This window comes from Streptopelia decaocto (assembly GCF_964273445.1).
Source record: "Streptopelia decaocto genome assembly, chromosome: 1".
Classification (NCBI taxonomy): Eukaryota; Metazoa; Chordata; class Aves; order Columbiformes; family Columbidae; genus Streptopelia; species Streptopelia decaocto.
Genome location: NC_138663.1, coordinates 51,064,070 through 51,087,539, shown reverse-complemented (window position 1 = coordinate 51,087,539; position 23,470 = coordinate 51,064,070). Strand labels below are relative to the sequence as shown.

At 36.4% G+C, this 23,470-nt stretch overlaps 1 protein-coding gene across 1 annotated transcript in view; it reads left to right on the top strand.

Moving 5' to 3' along the window:
* The window catches only part of TMTC2 (transmembrane O-mannosyltransferase targeting cadherins 2), a 256,438-nt gene that overhangs the window by 198,237 nt on the left and 34,731 nt on the right, over positions 1 to 23,470 (top strand). The window contains exon 9 of the mRNA XM_082043051.1: positions 12,379 to 12,460. Coding sequence (XP_081899177.1) covers positions 12,379 to 12,460 — 82 coding nt within the window. The remainder of the gene's footprint in view (positions 1 to 12,378; positions 12,461 to 23,470) is intronic.

Sequence of the window (23,470 nt, the reverse complement as noted above, 5' to 3'; positions counted from 1 at the left end):
GTATAAAACAAATAGTAGTAAAGTCAAAACTGTAAAGTTCAAGAATTCAGCTGTGTTTTACTTCCTGACTTAAATTCCAATGAAGTTGCTTAACTTTAAGCCCAGCTTTTCAGCGTCCTCAAGACTGTTGCCAGCATTAATGCTTGCTAAAAGCAGCCTGGCATGATTCATTTAATCCCTTAGGGCCACTCTGGGTACCTGGACCACTTTCTTGTACCTTCTGTTTGCGTTCCCATAAAGAACTGTGAGGGCAACCTATGCCCCATATGGTGACTAGAGATTTCCAAAATTGCTTGCTTGTTACAGCAGTCTGTCCTTTCCCAGCTTGGAGCGAAAGCTTGTCAAAATTTCGTAAACAAGGACATAGAAACAAATGAGTCTTCTAGAGTGTAAACTGTTTGCTTTGCTCTTGTTGTCTGGCCTTCATTCTATCAAACACAAACTAGGAACTCTGCACGTTTTCTAAATCCACAATGGCCTGTGCCTATCTTTTATTTTTCTTTTTAATTTTAATATTGACTTCCACAGCACATTTAAAATAAAGTCACCATATACTACATTAGTTTATTAGCTTAGCAATTAAACATACGTGTGTTGTTTTTGTTTTTTGTGGTGGTTGTTTTTTTTTTTTTTTAATTATTATTAGTAGTAATATTTCCAGCTTGAGCAATAACCCGCATGAGCAGTCTGGTCTAAATGAAATGTTAACTCTGAGTGGGGGATTGGACAGGATGATATCTCAAGGTCTCTTCCAACATGAATTGTTCTATGATTTTCTTCACCTTTCTTTGTTTTCATGCTGAACCTAGTTCCAGTTTATTAAAACATAATGTTTTGAATCTAAGTTGAAGTACAGACATATTTAATATTAGCACCTACTATCCTCTCTTACTGAAAAGAGATTTTAGTGGAGGATTAGCTTCTAGTAGAATGGGTTATCTCTTGTATGGTCAAAAGTGACATGTAAAACTGTAAAGAAGGTAAATCGCAATTCATCGACTATGATAAACTTAAAACTATTGTAATCATGCTGTAAGTGGCAGATGCTAATTCATGTCATTATGTCAGGGTGATTTTACAAGGTTGCCATTTTCATGTAGCTAATGTCACTACTGTTCCAAAGGACAATTTAAATTTTAAACTTGTGTTTTTTGAGAGATGAATAAACAATAGTAAGCAAAAACATGAACTACAATGTTTATTTTTCTTGAACTAATTCTTTTGGCTTTCTATGTGCTCAACATAAGCACGTACAATTTTTAACTGATTTCATTTTTATGTTTCCCTATATTCCAGAAAAAGTCTTCAAAACACAACACAATGTTATATTATTTTTGTGCAACATTCTCTTCCAGGATGAAAATCAGCAACAACATTTGAGGGTGTTAATAAGTAGTTTGTTTGTTTACTTCTAGGAATGTTTTCAAGAACAGTTAAAAATGTATTTATTTGAGAACTGGAAAATTCCTGAGAAAGAATTGTATTTTTTCTGAGTTTAGAAGTATGTGAAAATTGAGATTATAGAGTGTTGCAAACCCAATCTCTGACAGGTGGTTACACAAACCTGAAGAAATAATATTTTCTTCTCCAAAACCTACACAAATTTTTGCATGTGTGTATCTGAGAATATGGAAACATGCAAAACCAAAGTAGCCCAATAAAAGTAAAAAGTGAAATAAAAATCCAAATAAAACAAGCTTTCCTCCCCTGCTCCCAAAAACCCACTGGTGACTTACTCTTGCCAATCTAGAATAATTCTAAGTACTAAACATGGCATTTCTGCACAAGATTATTCTGAGTAAAGTTTACTTCTTGAATAACTTTGAAGATACATTCATAAAACTCAGAATTTGCTGTTCAGCTTGTAATAACTGTAATTTACATTGTCACAAAATCAACCAACCAATGAACGAAATACCAAACCGAAAATAGCTGTTAATTCGTCATTGGTTCTTGAAATACTGAAGTGCTACAGTTCTAATTCGCATGTGATAAAACATTTGGGTTAAAAAATTGCTTATTAGTACTAAATTCTCTCTGTTTTTATCTTAATGCAAATATTTGTCTCAAGGGTTGTTAGCTCGTTTGGGATACAAGAAATACCAGGTGGACTTGGGCATGCTGCTCCGTATGCAGAAAAAAACAGATCAACTTAAGAGGTCCAAAGGAATAGCTAATGAATTTACAGTCTTCTTACCTAATATAAGTCACAAGTATTTCATAACCCCTATATTAGATAATGTTATATGTTCATATCTAAAAATTACAGCTCACTAGGCTACAAGTATTAGAACAGTGTAATTTAGTGGTTGAAAAGCATGATTAGTAGCTCAGCTAACAGAGTAATTGGAAAATAGCCAGTTGTCTGTGGCTAAAGTTTATGCTTCCTTTTTTAAATTATTATTATTTATTTTTCAGAAACAAAATATCGCTGTTTACTACTGCAGTGCTCTAGCATTATGTATTTCCAAGTGTTTTTCATATCTTTAACTTCTTAAGCTGCATAAATTACTTGAGAAATTTATTTGTCAGTGTGGCGTGTTAGCTGACCCAGGCAATCTCCTGGTAGCATAGGAGTTTGGTACCACAGCATCTAAGCCTCATCCCTTGCTTAGGTAATTTATTTCTATATCACAAAGAAAAGCACAGTTTTTTTAAAAGGCTTTAAAATTGCAAGGCTCCCAGTTCTGAGATAGAAATGGGTCTGTCAAAAATGACAGCACCAGGTGAGGCCTTGAGCATGTGCTGTAATTCATTTTCCATTTTATAAGCAGACCTTCTAGAATAAAAAGGGTTGGCTATTATGCTAAAAAATTCATTTATAAGTAAGGCTTTTAAGCATTTTGTCTCATTTTAGGCTTCTTAAAGAAACGACTGAGAAAACCTCCTTCCTAATGGCTGACTTCTCTGCCATCAGGCAGTGGATGGTTGTTATAGTAGCACACTAGTCTGAGAAGATTTATTTCAATTACAAATAAATCTGTTTTGAAGTTTTGTTTTATCTGTTTTGAGTGAACTCGAGCCCACAAACCACCCTTCATAGCTTGCAGTAGTGCCTATAATTGCTGAAGTACTTAGGGACAGCCCCATATTGTAACATTTAGTGTGCTGCATCTAGGAATTAGAGGCTTTGCTGTATTTCTTTGGAAAAAATTGTATGGTGTTTTCTTGCATTTTACACGGCACCACACAGTGCTGTTAATCTCCTGTTTTTTACTGGCTTGGAAAATCACCCAAAGTGCTGTAAGAAAAATTTACTCTGCCTTGTAAAATTTCTGTGTTACAGCTCCAAACCATATTAAATTCCATAATAATTACCCTAGAAGGTTTGCTAAAATATTTTATTTTAAAATGTTTTCTTCAAAGGGGCATGGGGAGAAAGCAGACATAGACATGATAGAGAATGGCAGTGTTTTGGATTAAAATGAAAGAGATGGGATTGTGACATTCAAGTATCAACAGTGAAGTTAAGTACTTTTTTTGAGTTTCGAAATACTCCCTCCTCAGTGGGTGGCCATATTTTTGCCTGCTGTTGTTTGTTGCTTATGTTACAGACAAACAGAAGGCCGGAGAGGTGTCCTGCCACTTTTGGTTAGTTGTGAAATTACTCAGAGTGCCACTGTCAAATACCCCACTGTATTCAGTAATTGCTGAAGTCCTTGGAAGCCATCTCAAAATAAATATAAATAAATGACAACACAGAAATAAATGGGACAGCAGGAGAAAAGGGGAACATAGCACAATAACGAATAGACTAATTCAACATTTACTGTTTCGGTAATTACTTGCTGTTTATGTTGCAGCACAGAAAGGAAATTTGCATTTCTGTTGGACAGCTCTGTCAAATTATCATTTCTTTGTGTCACTGGTTGATTGCTACTCTTTTTCTGTCTCTCAAGACTTACCCAAATTGGAAGAAAACAGGGATGAGGTAGAAGAGTCATGATGTCAAAAAAATCATTACTTTTTTGAAGACATAGCAATTAAAATGCTACTTTAAATGTAGGTATTGTTTTCTAGAAAAGATTCTCTCTTCTTTTAGTAATAATTTCCTTTAAAACAAACAAACACAGAAGTATTTTTAGTAATACTTCTTTTAGGAATGATAAATAAATGTTCTTTAATCTATGAACAGATGTTTTCTGAATGGGTCAATTTAATTAGACAAGCAAAGCTGTTAGATATTTCATTTTGGGAGGCTAAATCCCTTAGCTCTTAGTACTGATTCTAGGAAGAATTTTTAAATGAAAATTGGATATTTTAGTTAAAGTCCCATCATAACAAGGTATAAATGATGTTGAATCCTTGAGAAGGCCTTCCTAAGAAGTCAAGGTAAGCCAAGCAGTAGCCATTGCTACTTTTGTCGTATATATTCAGTTTGTCTTTGGAATTTGACACAGACACTACACTTTTTCTTGCCACTTGAAATCCCTTGAGGGTTAAAACTGATCCAAGCACAAAGGTTGGATTTAGTTCTGAAATCTGCAAAATGTCAGAAGTTGTTTTCATTTTTGTTTCCAGTTTACAAGGAGTCCCCTTGTTAGGGGATGAGAGTAGTGGGTTTCCCTCTTAAATGTAGAAAGTTATGTCTATTCACCTCAAAACCATAAGCCCTGTTTTTTTTTTTTAAAGTGTGGTTATCTGGTGTATCTGGAGCATTAACACCTCCAGGCTGAATGTCAGGATTTCCGAACTACAGAGATTTCAATAGCTGACATCTATTAAGCTTGTATTTCTTCTGAGGTTGGCTGTATGCCATAAGTATTGCATCCATAGATATACTTTTCAGTCCCCTTAGGACATATGTTTGGCGGTATGCCAAATGTAACAGAATTAATTGTAAAACAGAGTATTTTCATTTAAATGTAACTTATCTGTCGAACTAGTTGGTGAATTACTCTGGAGCAGGTGTTTAGGCACATAACCCCTCACTGACCTCCTTTAGGGATCTCATCTTCTGTATCATGTTTCCAGCTTCCTGTAGACAGGAAAAGGGGAGCCCTAAACTTCTCGCTTTGCTCAACATAAATTTAAAGCTTATTATAGAAAACATCACTGACACAGGATGAACTGCTTTCATGAAAGAAAGAGATCTTTTTGTTTTGCTACTTGGCTGTATATTGCCAACAGTCACCTGTTACTACTCTGTGTGTAGTAATTTTGTCAGTAATCATTGAAAAATGCATGATCTAGGCCAAATTTAGTTTAGAAGATATTCATAGGACTCAGTGAAAACAATATGTGGAGATAGTAAATTTATATTCCACTGACTGGCTAGTGAAATATGAGTAGATATTAATATACTGCTTTATCAGAAAATATAAAATGTGGCTTAAGACTGAATGGAAAACAAAGTGCCTAACATGGAAATTTACTTAACATTTCATTACATATTCCTAATATAAAATAAAGCTTAATGACTGGTGTGAATATTTCAATATGGGTCTAGACAGTAAATAAATCACAAAGTGTGGAATGAAATCTCTTCCTTAAAAGTTTACTTAAGACTGTACAGAATCTATCTTGGTTTTAACAGTGCTGTAATGAGTTAAATTCCTTTTAAAGTTTCCCAACAAGAAAGACTAAATAATGGGTATATATTAAAAAAAAACAAAAAACAAAAAACGAAAAAACAAACTTCAAGGGAAAAAAAATACTATGCATCTATTTCTTTTGTATAACATTTTGAATGCTTTAATAAAGCAAGAATGCTTTTTCTGTTATGAGGTCCATAAAACAAGAAAATGGATGTCAAATAGCTGTAATATATTATTGCTTAATCAGATGCATACTGCTTTACTTGAAGAAAATTTCACCTTAAGACACTCTGAATCATGTTCCAAGCCACTAAAGTTATGAGCTGTGCTTTAGATTTCTAAATCTAGATATAAGCAGTGGTGTCACGTTCAAAAATGCTTAAGCTCCAGTGGATTCCCACCAAAGTGAGTGGGCAATGCTTGAATCTCAGCTGTCTGGTTATCATGCTGTTAGTTATCCTCATAGATATAGACCCAAGAACCCAGTTTATGTTATTGCTTTCTAAAATAACCTTGGCTCATAGAAAAATCACACCAACTTCAGTAGAATCTCAGTCAGGCTAGTAGATGGATTTTTAGTCAACAAAAATCCACCTGTGGTTGAAGGAGGCCTAATGTGATATATTTAGAAGGAAGGAAACCACTTAAGATGCAAATAGAGGATTAAACTAAAGACATTGTATTTTATTGATCCTACCAAGGCTTATTTCTAGAAGTAATTTACTGGATTACACAAGCAGTATGCATAGACTTACTTGCATGTGAGGATCCTGGTCCAGTGAAATGACTGGAAAAGAGCATCAATCATGACCTCAAGGCCAAGGGTATGTGAGTGTGTCACATTGGACAATAATGAGGAAGTTGCATCACATTTGCTATGAGGTATATGGTGAATTATCGTGGCTTAGTAGATACAGATTTATACTCTAATTTCCTCCAAAATAGTCAAATTCTTGCTCCAATACACTGAGATCAATATATATCAGTTATATTATCTTGTTCATGAAGCTCTTAGAGGTCTAAAACTCAAGAGGATTAGTCCTAGTAACAGTATCATTTCTCACCATGATCCAAGAGAGAGACCAACTTTGAAAAGACAGCATCTTTTACAAGCCCACTGATATTAGCTGGGCAAAGAAGGATTTTCTGTGACTGTAAACTCCTCCCCGCACAACTGTTTTTCTGATGAAGTATATTGTACTTCTCATTACAAATCACTTCTCATTACAAATGTTGCCTTGTGTGTGTGTTTTTCTGGGCCAGATGTTAACCTTTATAAGTCATTGCTTCTCCACCATGTTCAGTTGCTTTTATTTTATTATGATAAAAATGAAATGAAGAGCCAAGATTTATCTCTTTGCTGCACAGGAAGGGTAGAGACTGATGTAAATTTTGGACCTTTGATGTGAATAATGCAAGTCCCATGTATTTCAGTGGGACTAGCATTTCACATACAAAATATAGTGCAAGATACGTTGTAATTCAGGGTGAAGAAGAAAGAGTTATAGAAATCACAGCAAAATGAGGCAGAAAGAAGAATCCATCCATTTAGATACTTAAATACTAGATATTAAAGTAATTTCTTAGGTATTAATATTTAGAGGAGGGATGGGGAGCTTGCATATGTCAGTGACCTCATTGTAAGATGCAGGTCTAGTTCCTGTTTCTTTAGTCCAACTAAATAAAACCGTCAAGACTTTATCACAAATTTACTCAGTAATATGTAATTTAAATTGTGTTTAGCCCATCCTGTGACAACTTTTGTAAGGCAAAAAGAACAAGTTATGAAACAGATATGCAGGTCTGCAATTATTTGAAGAAATGTGAAATGAATTCACAGGTTTAGCTCAGACCTTTTTACTATCCTTGCGTGGTCTCTCTGTGACTTTAAAATGTCCTAGAGAGGAAGAAGGAAATATGTAAAATAATTTTTTTTGCTGTATTCAGTGTCCGCAATTTAATCAATCCTCCATTAAGAATTCATATCATAATTCAATTCCTTTTATTAAAAATGTGAATGCTTGCCAAAAATAAATGAGCAGATGTGGGAAATGACAGTCAATGGTATTTGAGACACAAATTAAGTTGCTTATGCAATCACATTATTACTAGTTAAAGCTGGTAGAACTATATTGAAGAATGAAATCTCTGCTCTAGTGGTTAAACTCTTGCACGCTTTGAAGAATGATGAATATTTACGAAATATAAAGTTGGTTTAAATTACAGAGACCACCTAATTTGTTGCACTACCTTACTGGTTGCCACTGTGTCATCATAGTTTCCACAAGGGGGTTATTCAGAGCTGCTCAGCTGTATTAATCTTTTCCAGTTTTACTAGCATCGCAGGGTCTTTGGGCCTCCAGCAGCCTGAAGTACAACAGCTGCCTCAACATGAATTTGGCACAGTTACCCAGGAGAGTGAGGAAAAAATTGGGGTGGATATAGAAAACATTAATTTTGTCCCCATTTTTTTAGTATTTTAAAGATAAACACAGGGTCTTCTACTAAAGCATCAATGGCCCTTAGCTAGCTCTCTTTTGTTTGTTGTGGTGATCATAAGTCTGTTGTAGGAAAGCGTCGGTAGCAAGGTTGTATCCATTGTCCTGGTCTCTAGGGAAGAAACCAAACAAAAAATTCATTGCAGTCATCTTCTACAGAGAAGTAGTCTTAAAAATCAAGCTCTTAGATTCATATTTAAACACTTAACTATTTGCCTACCAAAACTGCAAGCAACCAGCCATTCTGATTTGAAGTCTGCATGATGTGTGGGGAGTGGAGCATTTCCAAAAGCCGGACAACTGGCATCCTAAATTACAAGAGACATGTGTCTGCTACATTCACTTTTTTTCCTTTTAAATTCTCTGGTTTTTTTCTGGAAGGTGAGCTATTCATCTTTATTGGAGCACAAAAGAGAAAAATAAGAAGTTTTCTTTATTAATGGAAAGCTGTTGAAAATTTGTCCTCATCATAGGGATTACAACAAAGTCCAGGTCCACTTAAAAGAATATCAGCACAGTCTTCCAAATCAATTATTGAAGTGTCTTCATGATGGTTTTTTCCTTTGAGCAATGGCATTGCCTTTCATTGTTTTATGACTCTGCCTCTTCGGTCTCTGCACTGAAAAGCCATAAATATGCCATTGCATCTGTGCAGGGGACCTCCATTAGGGCTTGGACCACCCACTCATTTCTCCTGAGCAAACCAGTAGCTTTCAGATAGCACATTTTCATTAGCTACTGACCTGGACTGGATGTGAACTGGTGACCAACAGGTGAAAAGTATTTTGTATCCCATTATTAATCCTCAGAGTCATCAAACCTTTCCATTAAAATCTTATGAATAACTTTTTTTATCCTTCAAATAAGTCTGCTAGCATGCAGTTGTAAACTTTTTTTTTTCTTCATAAAATTGCCAAAGCCTGTGGTTGCGCATATACAACTGCACACCCTGCTGCTAGAAACTGGGAGGTTTCCAGTGGCTCTCAATGCCTGCATTTTCATGAGTCAACACACAGAACGGTGAACATGCACACAAAATGCCTTCCTGCCCCAAATCGGTATTTGTCAGCTGTTGAAATAATTATGTGGATTTTCTTTAGAAGTTAGAATTTTATTCCCTTATGCCATGTGTTTTATTTAACACTAAACACATATGGTGGGGAAGGGACCATGACAGGGATTACTGTCTTAATCACATTGCATGGTGTGTATGTTCTGTTTTGGTATAACAGATAAGGTGTATATTGGAGAGTGGAAAAAGTTGCTAAATTTTAATTGTGAAATAGCCTGATTCTCTCAAGTGATTGGATTCTGTATAATTTGACACAAAAATAAGGTGTGTTAAATCTATGCTGAGGTATTGACATTTTAGTAGCAAACAGATGGCACCAAAGAGGATATATTGGATGGTGTGATGCAAGGTTCCTCAGAATGCCATTCTGCAACAAAATGCTTTCATCTTTTTTTTTATTTTAAATTTTTGACAAATGTGGATATATGAAGATGGTGGCCAACATGAACAAATGTAGCTGTGCTGATCCCTTGTAGTCAGATCATTTTATGTCTTGTGTGATAACACGCAAGATTTTTCTCCCCTTTATCTGTTAATGAGTATTTGAGCCTGTTAATAGCCCAGTCATTCCTTTGATGCTATGTATGCTGGCACCTGTCATCATTATGTGCTCCAGGTCTCCTGACTGGATTGAACTTGAGTGCAATATGTCATTTGGAAAGTGCCAAAAACAGTAGAGCAGTCCTGTATTTTTCGTGATCCCAGTAAATGAAAATTATGTTTGACAAATGTTTGTGGCCTTATCGTCACAGTTCTGTAGGCAGAAGCTACATATTTTGTGACTGTATTCGATGAGCTGTCCTTATATGTTCTAGAAATAGACATAGGTTGCAACCAGCTAAAACTAACAATGTTAGTCTGTTAAAAAATGTTGTGATGCAAAATCTATAGATGTTAATTTTGTCATTATTAGGGATGCATATGCTTGGTGCCTGTCATTTTGAAGCCTCAAGGCTAGAATTACATATGTCATGGTAACTTTTGCCAGACTAAGAATGCCAACCTTGGAGTTAAAGATGCAAAATTTAGTGTTTAATTATCACTCTCTCTTACCCCCCGGTTGTTTTAATTGAAATAAATTGTTTTATACTGCCCCAAATCTATGTTGTCTTTTCAACTGGAGATTGTTTTTCTTTCTTCACTTTTTGTTCTCAGCTATGATTGTATGCTATTTAAAAGAAAAAAAAAGAAGAAACTGCATGTAATCCATAGATCTGTCTTTAAAGCAATAGTAGATGAGGAAAAAACAGTCTGGGCTACATGTCCTTTTTTTGCGGGGGGAGAAGGAGTGGCCTTTTTGTCTATTTTTGTTGTTTGTTTGATTTGGGGTTTTGTGTGTGTATGTGTTGGGTTTTGTGTGTGTGGTTTTGTTGTTGTTTTGGGTTTTTCATTGTTTGCTTTTGTTTTGATTTGTTTTTAAAAAGAAAAAAACAGGGAAGAGAGTCACTGTAGTATAAGATAGGGTAGTTGCACCATCTGGTTGGGAGGAGCTTTTTGCCATGTGAATATGGTTTTAAGGTATATGGGTTTACCAAAGAAAGTGTAGTAACTAATAAGGCTGAACTCTTACCTCCAATGAACATTCATTTTATGAAACTGGAATATTGTGTGATAACCCTGTTTGTATCTCTGCCAGGGTGATCTCTTGGAAACATGTCCTCTGTGTTGGTTTTGACAGAACCTGGTCTTGATATAGTTCTTGATGTGCTGCACAACGTCTTTCTCTCTCTTTATTTTAATGTCTCAAAGGCCCTTGAGGGAAATACTGAGAATTTTGAGCAGCTGTAATCATGAACAGACCTCGTTATTATTCCTATGTTAACTTGTGGGATACTGCAGGATGTATGCAGTGTCTGTTTCCAGACCACAAAACTTGAGAAAGCCTATGTGCTTGTATCTGTGAAATACCACGCAAGGCAACCTTGCGAGGTGCAGACCCCAATGCCTTTCTTCCACAGTGGTTAACTATTCTTTTTTCTGGAGACCTATTTTATAGCACAAACCGCAGCAACTAATTTCATGGGGATGAGGATAAACAGGTCACAGGTATTGTACTGAGTAGCTGCTGATGATTTGTGTTTGAGTATCAGATTAGGCTAATCCAATTTGTCATTTTCTTCATGAAAAGAGTAATGACCACTAATGGATCTGCTCTGGCACTTGTATAGCATAATGCAACTTCAGTTGCTTGGTCATTTCAGTGATAAGAAAATATGTGGTTTAGAACATGTCTGTTCTTTTTACCATAATTTCTGTCATGTGTTCTTTTTTTTTTTTTTTGTCTACCTGGTCATTTTGTCATAACATTGACCATTGTTTTTAAAAATTACCTTTTCTATTTCAGCTATGTTTTATAGTTGACAGAATTGATTTCTGACTAAATATTTCTTCTCACATTAAAATCAGAAATACTATTTTTTTATTTCTCACATTGGAATATGAAATATTTTCTATTTACATACTTCAATTTATTGTGACTTTACTGTTGACTATGTGTATAGTGTTATTTAGGACACAAGGAAATGGAATGAAGCTGCATGAGGGGAAGTTCAGATTGGACATTAAGATAAGGTGGTTGGTCACTGGAACAGGGTCCCCAGGGAAGTGGTCACAGCACCAACCCTGTCAGGGTTCACGGAGCATCTGGACAATGCTCTTAGTTATATGTTCTTAGTCTTAGTCCTGTGAGGAGCAGGGAGCTGGGCTCAATGATCCTTGTGGATCCCTTCCAACTCGAGATAGTCTATGATTTCATAGAACCAAAACATGCTTTGTTGCTTTCCCTCCTCCCCCCTCTTGTTTTGTTTTGTTTTGTTTTGTGTATTTGTTTGGTTTTGTTTTGTGTGTTTTTTGTTTGTTTGTTTGTTTCTTGGGAGCATGACTAAAGCTTCCTCCACCTTCCCTTCTGGTTTTAGCTTGGGTCTGTGTAACGCTCATCCTGATGCTTGTCCAGAAAAGTAGTGTGGAGCTTGATGTTCACCCAAAACTCTTTATAATGCTTTTTGCAATACATTTCTAGCACTTCCTTACTTCTTGGACATTGACAATGTTGGACAAATTTCTTCCTCAGTCTGGAGATCTGCAGCATAAAGTAGCTGACCACAAAACTTACTGTAACACTTAAACATTCATATTTACTTTGGTTAAGTCTAGTGATAATAGTAGGTGTTTTTCTCTAGTGCCTGGAATTTGGAAATTTTAACTGTACATGATTGGTCCATAGTGACACACTGTTAAAGTAATTTTTCCCTCCTTTTTTCTGTCTTTTAAGGGACGCAAGAGTGAGGCAGAAAAGTACTTCATGAAGGCTATTCAGCTGGATCCCACCAAAGGAAACTGCTACATGCATTATGGTACGTTTCAGATAGACAGGGGTTCCACACGTACTCCAGAATTGCTGTTAATCCCTCCAAGTGATTAAGGATTTGAAAAGCGCTACTGGCAAAATACCTTCTTCGAAGGGAAAGAAACTAATCTACCATGTATAACTTCATCTCTATTTCAATTTGTTAATCACTGCAGAGGGAGAGGCGAAGATTTTCATATTTTGCATAGCTTTCCTCCTGTGAGGGGAATTTCAGTATTGCTGCCTCTCTGGGAAAGAAAAAGAGATGACTGTTGCCATATGTCAAAGTTTCATGGCCTGGAATATTACTATTAACAGTTCTGGCCTAACTTCTCTGGCTGCCGGTGGGTGGGCAACTAGCAGTTATACTTTAGTGTGCATGAGCTCTATTTATCAAAGTGTCGGCTTCTTGTTGAAGATTTATGGGCCTTACATCTACCTCCTTCCCAGCATCTTCATGGCTTGAAATGGAAAAGTATTACAAAAGGTTTTGACAAGTTGGCTATACCTTTGTCATACTAAGCCATGAATGTGCTTAAAGCACACAGTTCATTTGAAGGTATCTTTCTAACTTTGGGTTGTTTTTTGCTAGATGAGGAAAAATTATTTCCAGATGTGATTAGTCCCAAGGAACCTAAAAACATTGAACTTTATGGACTAATTCTTACTGTATTTTAAAGCTGATAATATAATAGACAAATCTAAAAATGCAAGCTATGTAGTCCCAATTGGAAAATATAGAAAGAAGTCATAAATTTCATCTTAGTTAAGGAAGAAGGTAGGGAACCACAGGCATACTATATATGTATGTCTTTGTATATTGTTTTAATTTCCTCTTCTGATCCTAACTGGTAAACGTAAAATAAATGAAAAGGACTGGCCAAAAGGGAAAATTAATGTCACCTAGTAACCATAGTTTTACTTTCTGTGATTTCTTTGTCTGAATTGCTCACACGTTGTATTTGTTTGGCCCTATGCAGTGTAAAATTCTGCATGATAGACTCACAGAACCAATGCATACGTTGCTACTTAGAACACACCATGGTATTTAAATGAATATAGCCTAGTGATGCATTATGGATCATTGCAGTTGGTGATCTTGTCTTCTATTTATGCCTCTACAGGTAAATCTGATAGGGGTATTTATGTACATAAGCATCTGTTATTTCAACTGGATATAAGTACAGTTGATATCTCAAGATAATGAGGAAAAGTTGCAGCACATTTGTTTCTTGAAATCCTACTGAATCCCCTTCCAACCTTTGTTATTAAGAAACCTATTCTTAGTTATTAGAAAATCTATTTGCATGCAAATTCAAAGGCAGGTCTCAACAGTCCATCACAGCAATTGAATTGTGTATGTTTTATTACAGGTCTAGGATTTTTTCTTTTTCTCTCACTACTTCATCAACTTTCCTGCCTTTTCCTGCAGTATTCACTCTGTGTCATTTTCAAGTGCTTTATAAACTAAAAGCAAGGTTATTCAAGTCATCATTCATCTCTGATATGTTAGCATCTTCATTATGAGAATACAATATTAAAATAGTTAGTTGCTTCCTAATTAAGATTATTGCCTAAAATCTTCTCAGCACATTTTTCTTTTATTGTGTACAAAAAGTGATTTCTTTATCCTTGTGCAGAGGTCATTATTGCAACATAAGTGAGCTTCTGCTCTGCAGATTAGGAGTGAAAGGCACAATTTATTCAGAGTTTGCTATACCAGCACAATAAAATCTGATGCTGAAGGGCTGTAGACACGAGAAGGTTCTCTATACCAGCCACTAGGTCACTGTCATGGAGTATTACACACAGAGAGCTCTAATGAATGCAGGTGAAACCTTTTCTTTTGATTTTATAACTTCTGATCACCTCACCAAATTCACTGATGTTACTCCATGTTTATATCAAAGTAGCTATGAGAAAGATATGCTTTACCTCTGCATGGCTGATATGTCTATGTAGTGCAGGTGATCTCAACACATTGTCACTTAGAGCACAGGACTTTGTAAAATTTGAAATAAGTTATCCCTTCCTTCCTTCCTTCCTTCCTTCCTTCCTTCCTTCCTTCCTTCCTTCCTTCCTTCCTTCCTTCCTTCCTTCCTTCCTTCCTTCCTTCCTATCTCTACATCTCTACATCTCTACATCTCTACATCTCTACATCTCTACATCTCTACATCTCAGTTTGTTTTAGCACGTTGTCACAGGTACAGTCCATATCCTGTATGCCAGGTGTTAAACTATGGGGAAATACATCTGTATTTTGTGTGTAAATCTTGGAGATTAGTTTTTTTCTCAGCATGATGATGTTGGAACAGAGATTAAAATAGTTGGCATCAACCCTAAAAAAACACATACCTCATGGAACTGCCAAATGAAAGGAGTAGTCAGTTGGGACACAACAGTGTGTTGATGGATTAGCAGGAATAAATGAACTGAAGATTTTCCTGAAGATTTTCTTCCAAGTGCACATGCATGCACAAACTTATAAGTTGTGCTCCCAGGATGTGGAGATGTTCTTTTTGACTTCTAACCTTTTGGACTTTTTTGAAGCTATCGGTAAAAATTGTCAATATTCTGTATCTTTTAAGAGGCTTACATTTGTACTATGATGTGTATTAATTCAGACTTTGAGCCACAGCTGTTCTTAGAAGATGTGATTTGGTGCAGCAGTCAGCTTATTTGATCACATACAAGTTCGGAGAGAGGTGAACAGTTTCATGGTAGCTTCTTGGGATGATAGCACCACAGCACATTTCTCTGATCGAGCTAGAATTATGATTAGTTTTGTATAGGTAATTTGCTGGTTTTGCATTTCAGTGAATTTAGGTTTAAGGCAGTATTTTGCAAACTTGTTATGTTTGGAGCTGTCTGAAGGGAGAACTAGTGAAAAAGCTGAAGAGATATAAGTCCCTGCATACTACAGACATAATGCCACTTCATTGGACATAAGGGGAAGTGGCTTTTGCTCTGGTGACCAGAGAGGGTCACCTCTCAGGCTGAAATGCAGGCAGCTGCTCACCTGTCCACTTCTTCCCCTTCTTTTGCCCTTCTTTTCGCCTTTTGCCCTTCTTTTCCCTTTTTCCTTTCTCATATGTCAGTTATCTGAACATCTGAACTTTGTGCAGAACCATGGTCTCACAAACGGGTGGTCTTGATGGGTGTTCTGATACAAGCTACATGATACACTACCAGAAACACATAACAGATGAGAGAAAATACGTATCAATCAGGAAGAGGAAAAAAAAATGACACAAGAAAGAGTGCAGAAGCACCATTTTCTTGTGCAGAAGTGCAATTGAATTATCTGACAATGAAAATCTTATTTGTGGCACAACCTATATGTTCTTAAACTAAACCATGAGAGAATGTTATTTCCAATACTAGATTTGAATGTTCCTGTAAAGTTTGACACTTTTAATATACATTTTTAAAAGAAGATTTAAAGTGAACAGTTTTGACTAAACTGAGTTGAACTTAATAAATGCTTATTTATTTTTGAATTTCTGTCTTTGTTCTCTCTGTGAAAGTTTTCTTCTAAATATGTTATGCACATCTACTTAGGATATTGGCAGTCGGGCATCCCACTTTACTTCAAACATTTAACTCAAGTATGCCATTTTGGATCCTGCAAAACCTCGATGGCTTCTGTCATCAACAGATTGATGACATAATTGAAATTGTCTTCATTGACCATAGAGGAGACTCTGTATAACCTAGTTGCCTTGATTAAATGCCTGTGGTCAGGTGGGATGAATCCAAGCTTCAATCTGAGAAACCACAGAGAGATACCTATGAGATAACCAAGTCCAAAGGAATTTTTCTATAAATATTTTAAGAACGTGTTTGCATCTAAAGAGTCAGTAAGTCAAACTTGTTAACAAATGTGCCAAACATAGGAATGTTCAGCTGGGTCAGACCAGTGCCATTATGGCCCGAAGATTTAGTTTTGGATACAGTATTGACCACCCACGAAGGAAGTAAAGATCTCCTATTTTGGTCTGCACTGAGCCTATCTCAGGAGAAGCTGAAGAAAGATTCTGTATAAAACATGCCAGTGTAGAGAGATGTGATTAATTTCAAATGGTGAAGTTCTCGTCTGTTTGAAAAGAAAGAAAAATAAATTCTTAGGTATCTTTTCCTTGAGATAGCTAGTAGGATGCAGTGTAGTTAAGGACTTTGAAGTTCTTGAACACTTTCTGTACTAGCTTTCACTTAAAGAAACAAACAAGCAAAAAACCCTCATAAATTTACAGTGAAATTTAAGTCATTTTACCTCCAAAACTGTCTTGTTTCCTTTATAATTTGCTGCTTAAAAACAAAACAAAAAACTACCACTAACATAGGTTTGATTTTACTTATTTGTTAAAAATAGGTTTTACTACCATGCCTCTTCAAGTGCATATAGTGACCTCCCTCCAACATAATGAAAAAGTGGGGAAAAAGAGAGGGAGAGAAAGGAGGAGTGAGGTTTCAAAATGCATGTACAGAGGTCCCTCCTCCCTTACATTCCTAATGGCTTAATTGGAATGGGGAAATCTAGAACCCAACAGGATGTTCAAATTAACTCTGTTTTATTAATCACCATTGAGACCTCCTTTTAAAATAGTTTCCTTTGAATAATACATTTGTTCTAATAACTAAATTGTTTAATGATACCTTTTTCATTATAGAAATGGATTATTCTCATTAGATTAATTATGCATTCACTTAATTAGGCAATTCACATTGATCGTCTGCCTTTTTCAGTGCATTCCCAGTTACAGATATAAAATAAAATGAGAAACAAGCTGTCATATTTGGTTAAACTGAAGCGCATCAGCTATAATTCTCATTGAAGGAAGAACAGATTAACATGTTCCCAAACATTCTTTTTTTTATGTCATCTTTCACTTTTGAATTTGTGATCATTTAGGATTTGGTTTTTTATAGATTTTCTTATTTTATCTGGTTTAGGTTGTTTTGGGTTTTTTTTACACAAGTTTAACTTCTTAACTGTTTTTTTTATTTTTTCTCCACTTTCATCCTAAACCTTTTTAATGATTGTTTCAGCACAGAACTTTTAGCGCTTTTTGATGCCTGAATTTTCACCTGGGTCTGTGAGCACTTTGTATCTGTCTTGCCTCCAAAGATGACTGCTTTACCACTCCTAAGTCCCAGCCTCAAAATGGTTTGAAACTGCTGTGGTTTAAGCTTCAAAAGAAATTTCATTGAAATACGATAGCAGTGGATTTTCAAGCACCGTGTTTTTCAGTCTTTAAGCCATACACTTACATGTGTTAGAAAGTGTGAGAATTTACATATATTTACAGATGTGCATTCAGTTTTCTTCTTAGATGTGATGTATTTGTAATATTTCTGTGTAGTTATATTGTTCACAGTGCTGGAGCTTTTTGTCTTTGTTCTTCATTGCCTGAAGAGCAGCCTGGGAAAGCTTTATTTTTCTCTGATATATTTAAGGAAAAGATCTTACAAAGAAAACTGTAATCATGAAAAATCAAATGTCAGATTTGTATTGATAAGAATGAGAAATATCAGCCATGACCTAGTGATGAAGTCTTACTCATTTCTTCAGTGCAGTTTTATTCCTGTGGAAGAAATGCCACCCTAGTCCATAGGGAGTTCAGTTTTTATCTTTGTCAATGAAATAAATAAAACTGATTTCACAATCCGTAATTTCAGTGAATTCAGCCATTTCTGACTGGCAGGTTAGCTAAATGAAGTATATGCTGAATGATAGATAAAGTGCATGCATCTGCTCCATTGGGAACTCCAGATGCTACATGGTGATTATGTATTGAGAAATTAAATTCCTTGATGAGATGGGGTCAAAGCCAAACAGATGTAGTACGTCCATCACTAAGTCACTTTGCCAGCCTTCTCAATACGCACTTATGAGCTTTGCAGCACATGAAAAGTTTTTTTGCCATTTTAAATCTTTTGGAAATACTAACATTAAATACAGAATGATTTTGTAGGGAAGTTATAAAAGTTTATACTACTCAAATAACACATGTTCATAGAGCATACACACTCTTTGGAGGAAGAGTCTCTCTGTCTTGAGCATACAGTGCCATCAAATTAGGATCCTGACTTTGGACTATGGCTTATACCTCCTCCCACAATATCAGTTAATTTAATTCCAGGAAGAGAGGATTCTTAGACCCAAAACAGGAAGAGAGATGTAACTGACTTGCAGAAACACTTCATTAAACTTTCGACCTTGCTGCTCCACGAACACTCTCCAACAACTTTGATTTAAGAAAATCTTCAGTTACTATTAACACAGACAATATTTGTTACTTCCAAACTGAAATCAAACAAGAATATACCGCAAACTGAGCTGTTCAGAAAATACCAAATTGAAGTCTTGTTTGCAGTTTTCTTGGCAGCTGTGAAAAATGAGCGTACAAAAGCATATGTACATAAATTGTCAAGTCCTTTTTGTTTCTCTCTATGCTGTTGCTACCCTACATTAGAAAAAAAAATAAAAAATTGCAAACTACTATAATAAGAATTTATTCCAAACTCTCTTTAGAACCTATCACTTACGTGGAATGTAGTGGAGTATTTCCAAACAAGCTAGGTCACCGGCCCTAAATCCTGTGGAATTTCCATGATTCTGGCTCTTCCCTTGAGTTTATCCTTAAATCTAGTCATTCTGACATCCCAAATACATGGTTGACTCTGCTTCCTCAGCACAGAGAGCACAATATACTAGACTGCTCAAGAGATGTGGTATAGAAATTGCAGATCAGAGACAGGGCTAGAAATAAGGCTTTATGCTTCTTTCATGTTGCCAAAGTGTGGGGTTTCTGCAGGGATTGAAGAAGCCCGTCTCTTTCCTAACACCCAGAGACTTCTTTGTTAAAGATCATTTGTTTTAACCTAAAAGCGTTATCTCATTATGAATATTTTTGAAAAAATAGCATGGAGTTGCTACCAAAGTGCAACTGGAGACTTCTTTCCCATCCAGATTTCAGTTTTCCAAACCTTATGCATCACCAGGTGTCTTGGGAATGACACAGGGTTCAGAATCTTGCTTAGTTTTTGTAAAACACGAGCTCCTCTATATTATATGTTTTCATCATTAATCAGTGATCCAGATGTGGTCACAAGTTCAGTCATGGAGTCCCAAAGGCTTGCAACTTAATTTATCCTCTCTTATCATTGGTTGTGCTCTGGATGATATCCAACGGTATATTTAGCACAGCGGCAACAGATAAGCCTTTCAGACAAAGAAAAAGGCTAATAAAAAAGATTTTTCTAAGCCAGTGCATGTATTGATGTTGCAGCACCCACTGGCTTGCATAGTCTTTCTATACATTTTATATGCATGAAATAATCTTCTCAATGGGAACCAGTTCAGAGGATAAACTCCCCCGAAGCCCTTACAGGAAGAAAGACAGAAAACAGCTTTAGATAAAGATGGAATGGGATATAAGGAGCAGTAAAATAAACTAGAAAGCTGCTACCATCTAGGTGATCCTGATGTGAGTTCTCTTTGCTTCCCCTGTCACATCCTACACATTCAGCAAGAGATTGTCTTAACAGCCCTGGAAAGCAGGATCTTTAAGCAAACATTCCCTTGCTGTGGGAACTGCTCATTCACAGCCAATGAATCTGTTTTGAAACTCTTAAAGGAAACAGGTACATTAGGTCATGTCTGTTGACTTGGCGTCTTGCAACATTGATTCATCACCTGAAAAGCTTTGGAAATCAACTCAGAGGCATGGTCTGTCTTCTCATTTCTTCCAGAGAATGCTGTTGAAATTTTCCATTCAGAAATCTCTGGTTGCATCTGCTCTTTTGCTCTGCATTGCCACAGCAGAGTTGGTGGTGACTTCAGTGGCGGTTCTGCTCATGCCAACGAAGATGTCATTCAGTTCTCGAGACATAACCTTGTAGCCTTGTTGTGTGCTTCAAAGACACAGTGTCAGCTGGAACCCCATCCCTATTTTGTTTTTTGTTGAAACTTGAAATTCTTTGGAAGTACCACCAAGTATTCAGCTTCAAATCCTTAATGTTGAATGTGCCAAAAGAACTTTTGGTGAAGTTTATTATAAACAGATATGACAGTTGAGTCTATGATCTTGAAAGATCCACTTTTCTTGTTAATTAAATTGCTGCCATGAAAGGAGAAAACTATTTTGAAGAGGATAACATGCAGAAGACTTGGCGACAAACGTATTAAAAGAAGCAAATGTTAACTATTCTCTATTATGTTTGGATTAGAAGTTTTTTTCCTTCTTATTCAGGAGTTAGTTGGTTTTGCTTGGATTACTGAAGATGTTGGGACAAGAGTGTAAGTTGTTGAAGTTTGAGTAAGTTCAGAACCAGCAGCACTCTGAGAACATTAAAAATGGTTCTTTTTAAAAGCAGCAGTAGCAAGACGAGCTATTTCAGAAACCCACTTTTTTTCTGGTACAAAGTACCTTTGAATGTTTGCCAGCAAGCAAAAGAGAGAGAACATCTCAATTAAAGAAAGATTGGTGCCACTTGCACTTTTATCTAGTAAAATAAAAGCTTATAGTCCCTGTAGGGAATAGTTGAGCCCATTCTAGAGGAAGGCACTAATGCCTTTGTGCTCCGAACATAAACGATTGTTACACACCGGCATATCCCAACCAATTAATACCTTTCACATTACAGTGAAGCAGCAGAACTACCAATTCAGATGTATGGCTTTCAAACTGGTGTTGGCACATGTCTTAAAATGCTTAACAAATGTTTGTGATCATTTTAGAGAAACAAACAGGATAGATACAGGACAGAGACCTGTATGCTTTCTTCTCTGTGGATTAATATTTCGTAAAAATTTTGACAAAAGATGAAAATAAGTTGGGGGTTTTTAAGCTCCCAGGAACTGGATTGTTGTTGTTGTGTAAATTACATATATACTTTTATTTTTCAGTAGATTGCATATGTTGCATCAAAATCTATTTGTCAAATATAGACTCAAAAACACCTGACAATTTGCAAGAAAAAGTAAGTTTGAACAAGGGTGTAGGTACAGAATTCTTCAGCTTTTATACTATTTCTGATGCTTAGATATCTTTGTCTAGGGAAAAATGATTAAAAAAATAGTGAAGTAATGAACCAGTTCTCTGCTGTTGAAGGTCTTCAAGGACTCTTGGCTACACATTTACATGCAGCTCTGTGCTGTCTAGAAAGAAAGGTGGAGACATATGTTTAAAAAGATAATATTCCAGGCTAAGAACAGTGTGCTTGAAGAACAGACTTGAACCTGGACTGTGGATTTCCTACTCCTGTTCTAGAAGACTAGTAATAAGAAATATGCTTTCCTTGAAGAAGGAAAATCTGGGATTCAGAGCTTCTAGAAAGTTGTTTTCTCAAAAGCTCATTCGGATTCCAAATAACAATCAGGCTACCATAATTTACGTTGTTGGCAAGAGTCAGAGTCATGACACCTGCAATAAAAAATCTCTGTATGTGATATTGGGCAGCGTCTCATAAATCATGCAGTTTGCCAGCTACCTGTCAAGAGGAGAAAATCCTGCATGGAAATTTAGACCCACACAAGTGGTTCCTGGATCGACGGGCTTGTGGATCAGACCTTCCGATCCACCTTCAACACCTTGTCAATATTCTGTCCTGCTAGTGCTCTTCTCTTGAAAAAACATGTCTTTATGGCTTTGACAGGAAAAGTTCAGGAGTCTGCTTTTTAATGAAGAAAGTGCAGCAGTAAACAGTCAATCCAATTCATTCTTGTATGAATTTAGTATATCATATTAAAGGGAATGGTGACTAATGTTTTCAAAATGGGATACCTCTTGCTTAAGCACTGTAAATTATGTTTAGAAGTGTGAATACAATTAGTCTGCCTTTCAGAAGAACTTGGTAAATCAATTCTCAACTCAAAGTTTCCACCTTGTGCTGGGTCTGGCTGGGATAGAGTTAACTTTCTTCATAGCAGCCTGGATGATGCTGTGTTTTGGATTTGTGGCTAAACCAGTCTTGATAACATACCAGTGATTTGGCTGTTGCCAAACAGTGTTAAGGCTTTCTCTTTTATCCCACTCTGTCCCCTTGGCGAGCAGGCTGGGGATGGGCAGTTAGGTGACTGGGAGGGGACACAACTTAAACAGCTGACCCTAGCTGGTCAAAGTGATATACCAGTCTGTATAACGTCATGTTAAGCAATAAAAACTGGGGTAGAGGAAGAAGAGGGATTTTGGCTTCTGCAGTGACCTCTGTTTGGAGTCCAGCTGGGCATTGGTCTATGTGTGAGCAGTGGTGAGCAATTTCATTTTCCTCTTTTTGTTGGTGGTTTTTTTTCTGTTTGTCTGTGGATTTTTGTTTGTTTCTTTTCTTTCTTTCCTTCATCTATTAAACTGTCTTTATCTTGACCCACAAGTTTTCTTGCTTTTGTTCTTCCTATTTCCACCCCCCTGGCCCCGGTGGGATGAGGAGAATAAGCAGCTGCTTGGATGCTGGCAGGGGTGGGACAACTCACCGCACACCTGTACGCTCAGGCGGTATTGACTTTTCCACTAGATTGAGAAGGTAGCAGTCAATTATATTTATAGCCCATCCAATTAAGGGAATGCTTAATCAGCAGCCTCTGATTAAATCACTTCTACTCAGGCAATGAGTAAGGCAATTATGGGGTGTTCCCCTCTCCTGTTTGCCATCAGTATTCTGTAAAGGTTTGAGTGTAAAGGATGCTGCAGTTGGCTTCAGGAGGGTGCTGTGGATCATCTACTACTGACCCCCTCAGCGTAAGTTATGGCCACTGTTATGGCCACCTCTAGTACAGGGGAGAGACTTGTTTATGGTAATGCACAGTCTTAGAATTTTCTTTTCTGGAAAACTAGAACTTATAGTTGGCTGGTGTCATGCAGCACTTAAAATTGGTTTTAGTTAACTTTGGTAATCCTGTAATAAAGATAATCCTTTAATATGTTATAAAAAAATAATAATCCCATAATAAAGACATGTTTTAGAGACTCAGTAGTAAATGGAGAGCAAACTCTGCTTTTAACAATTTAAAACATTA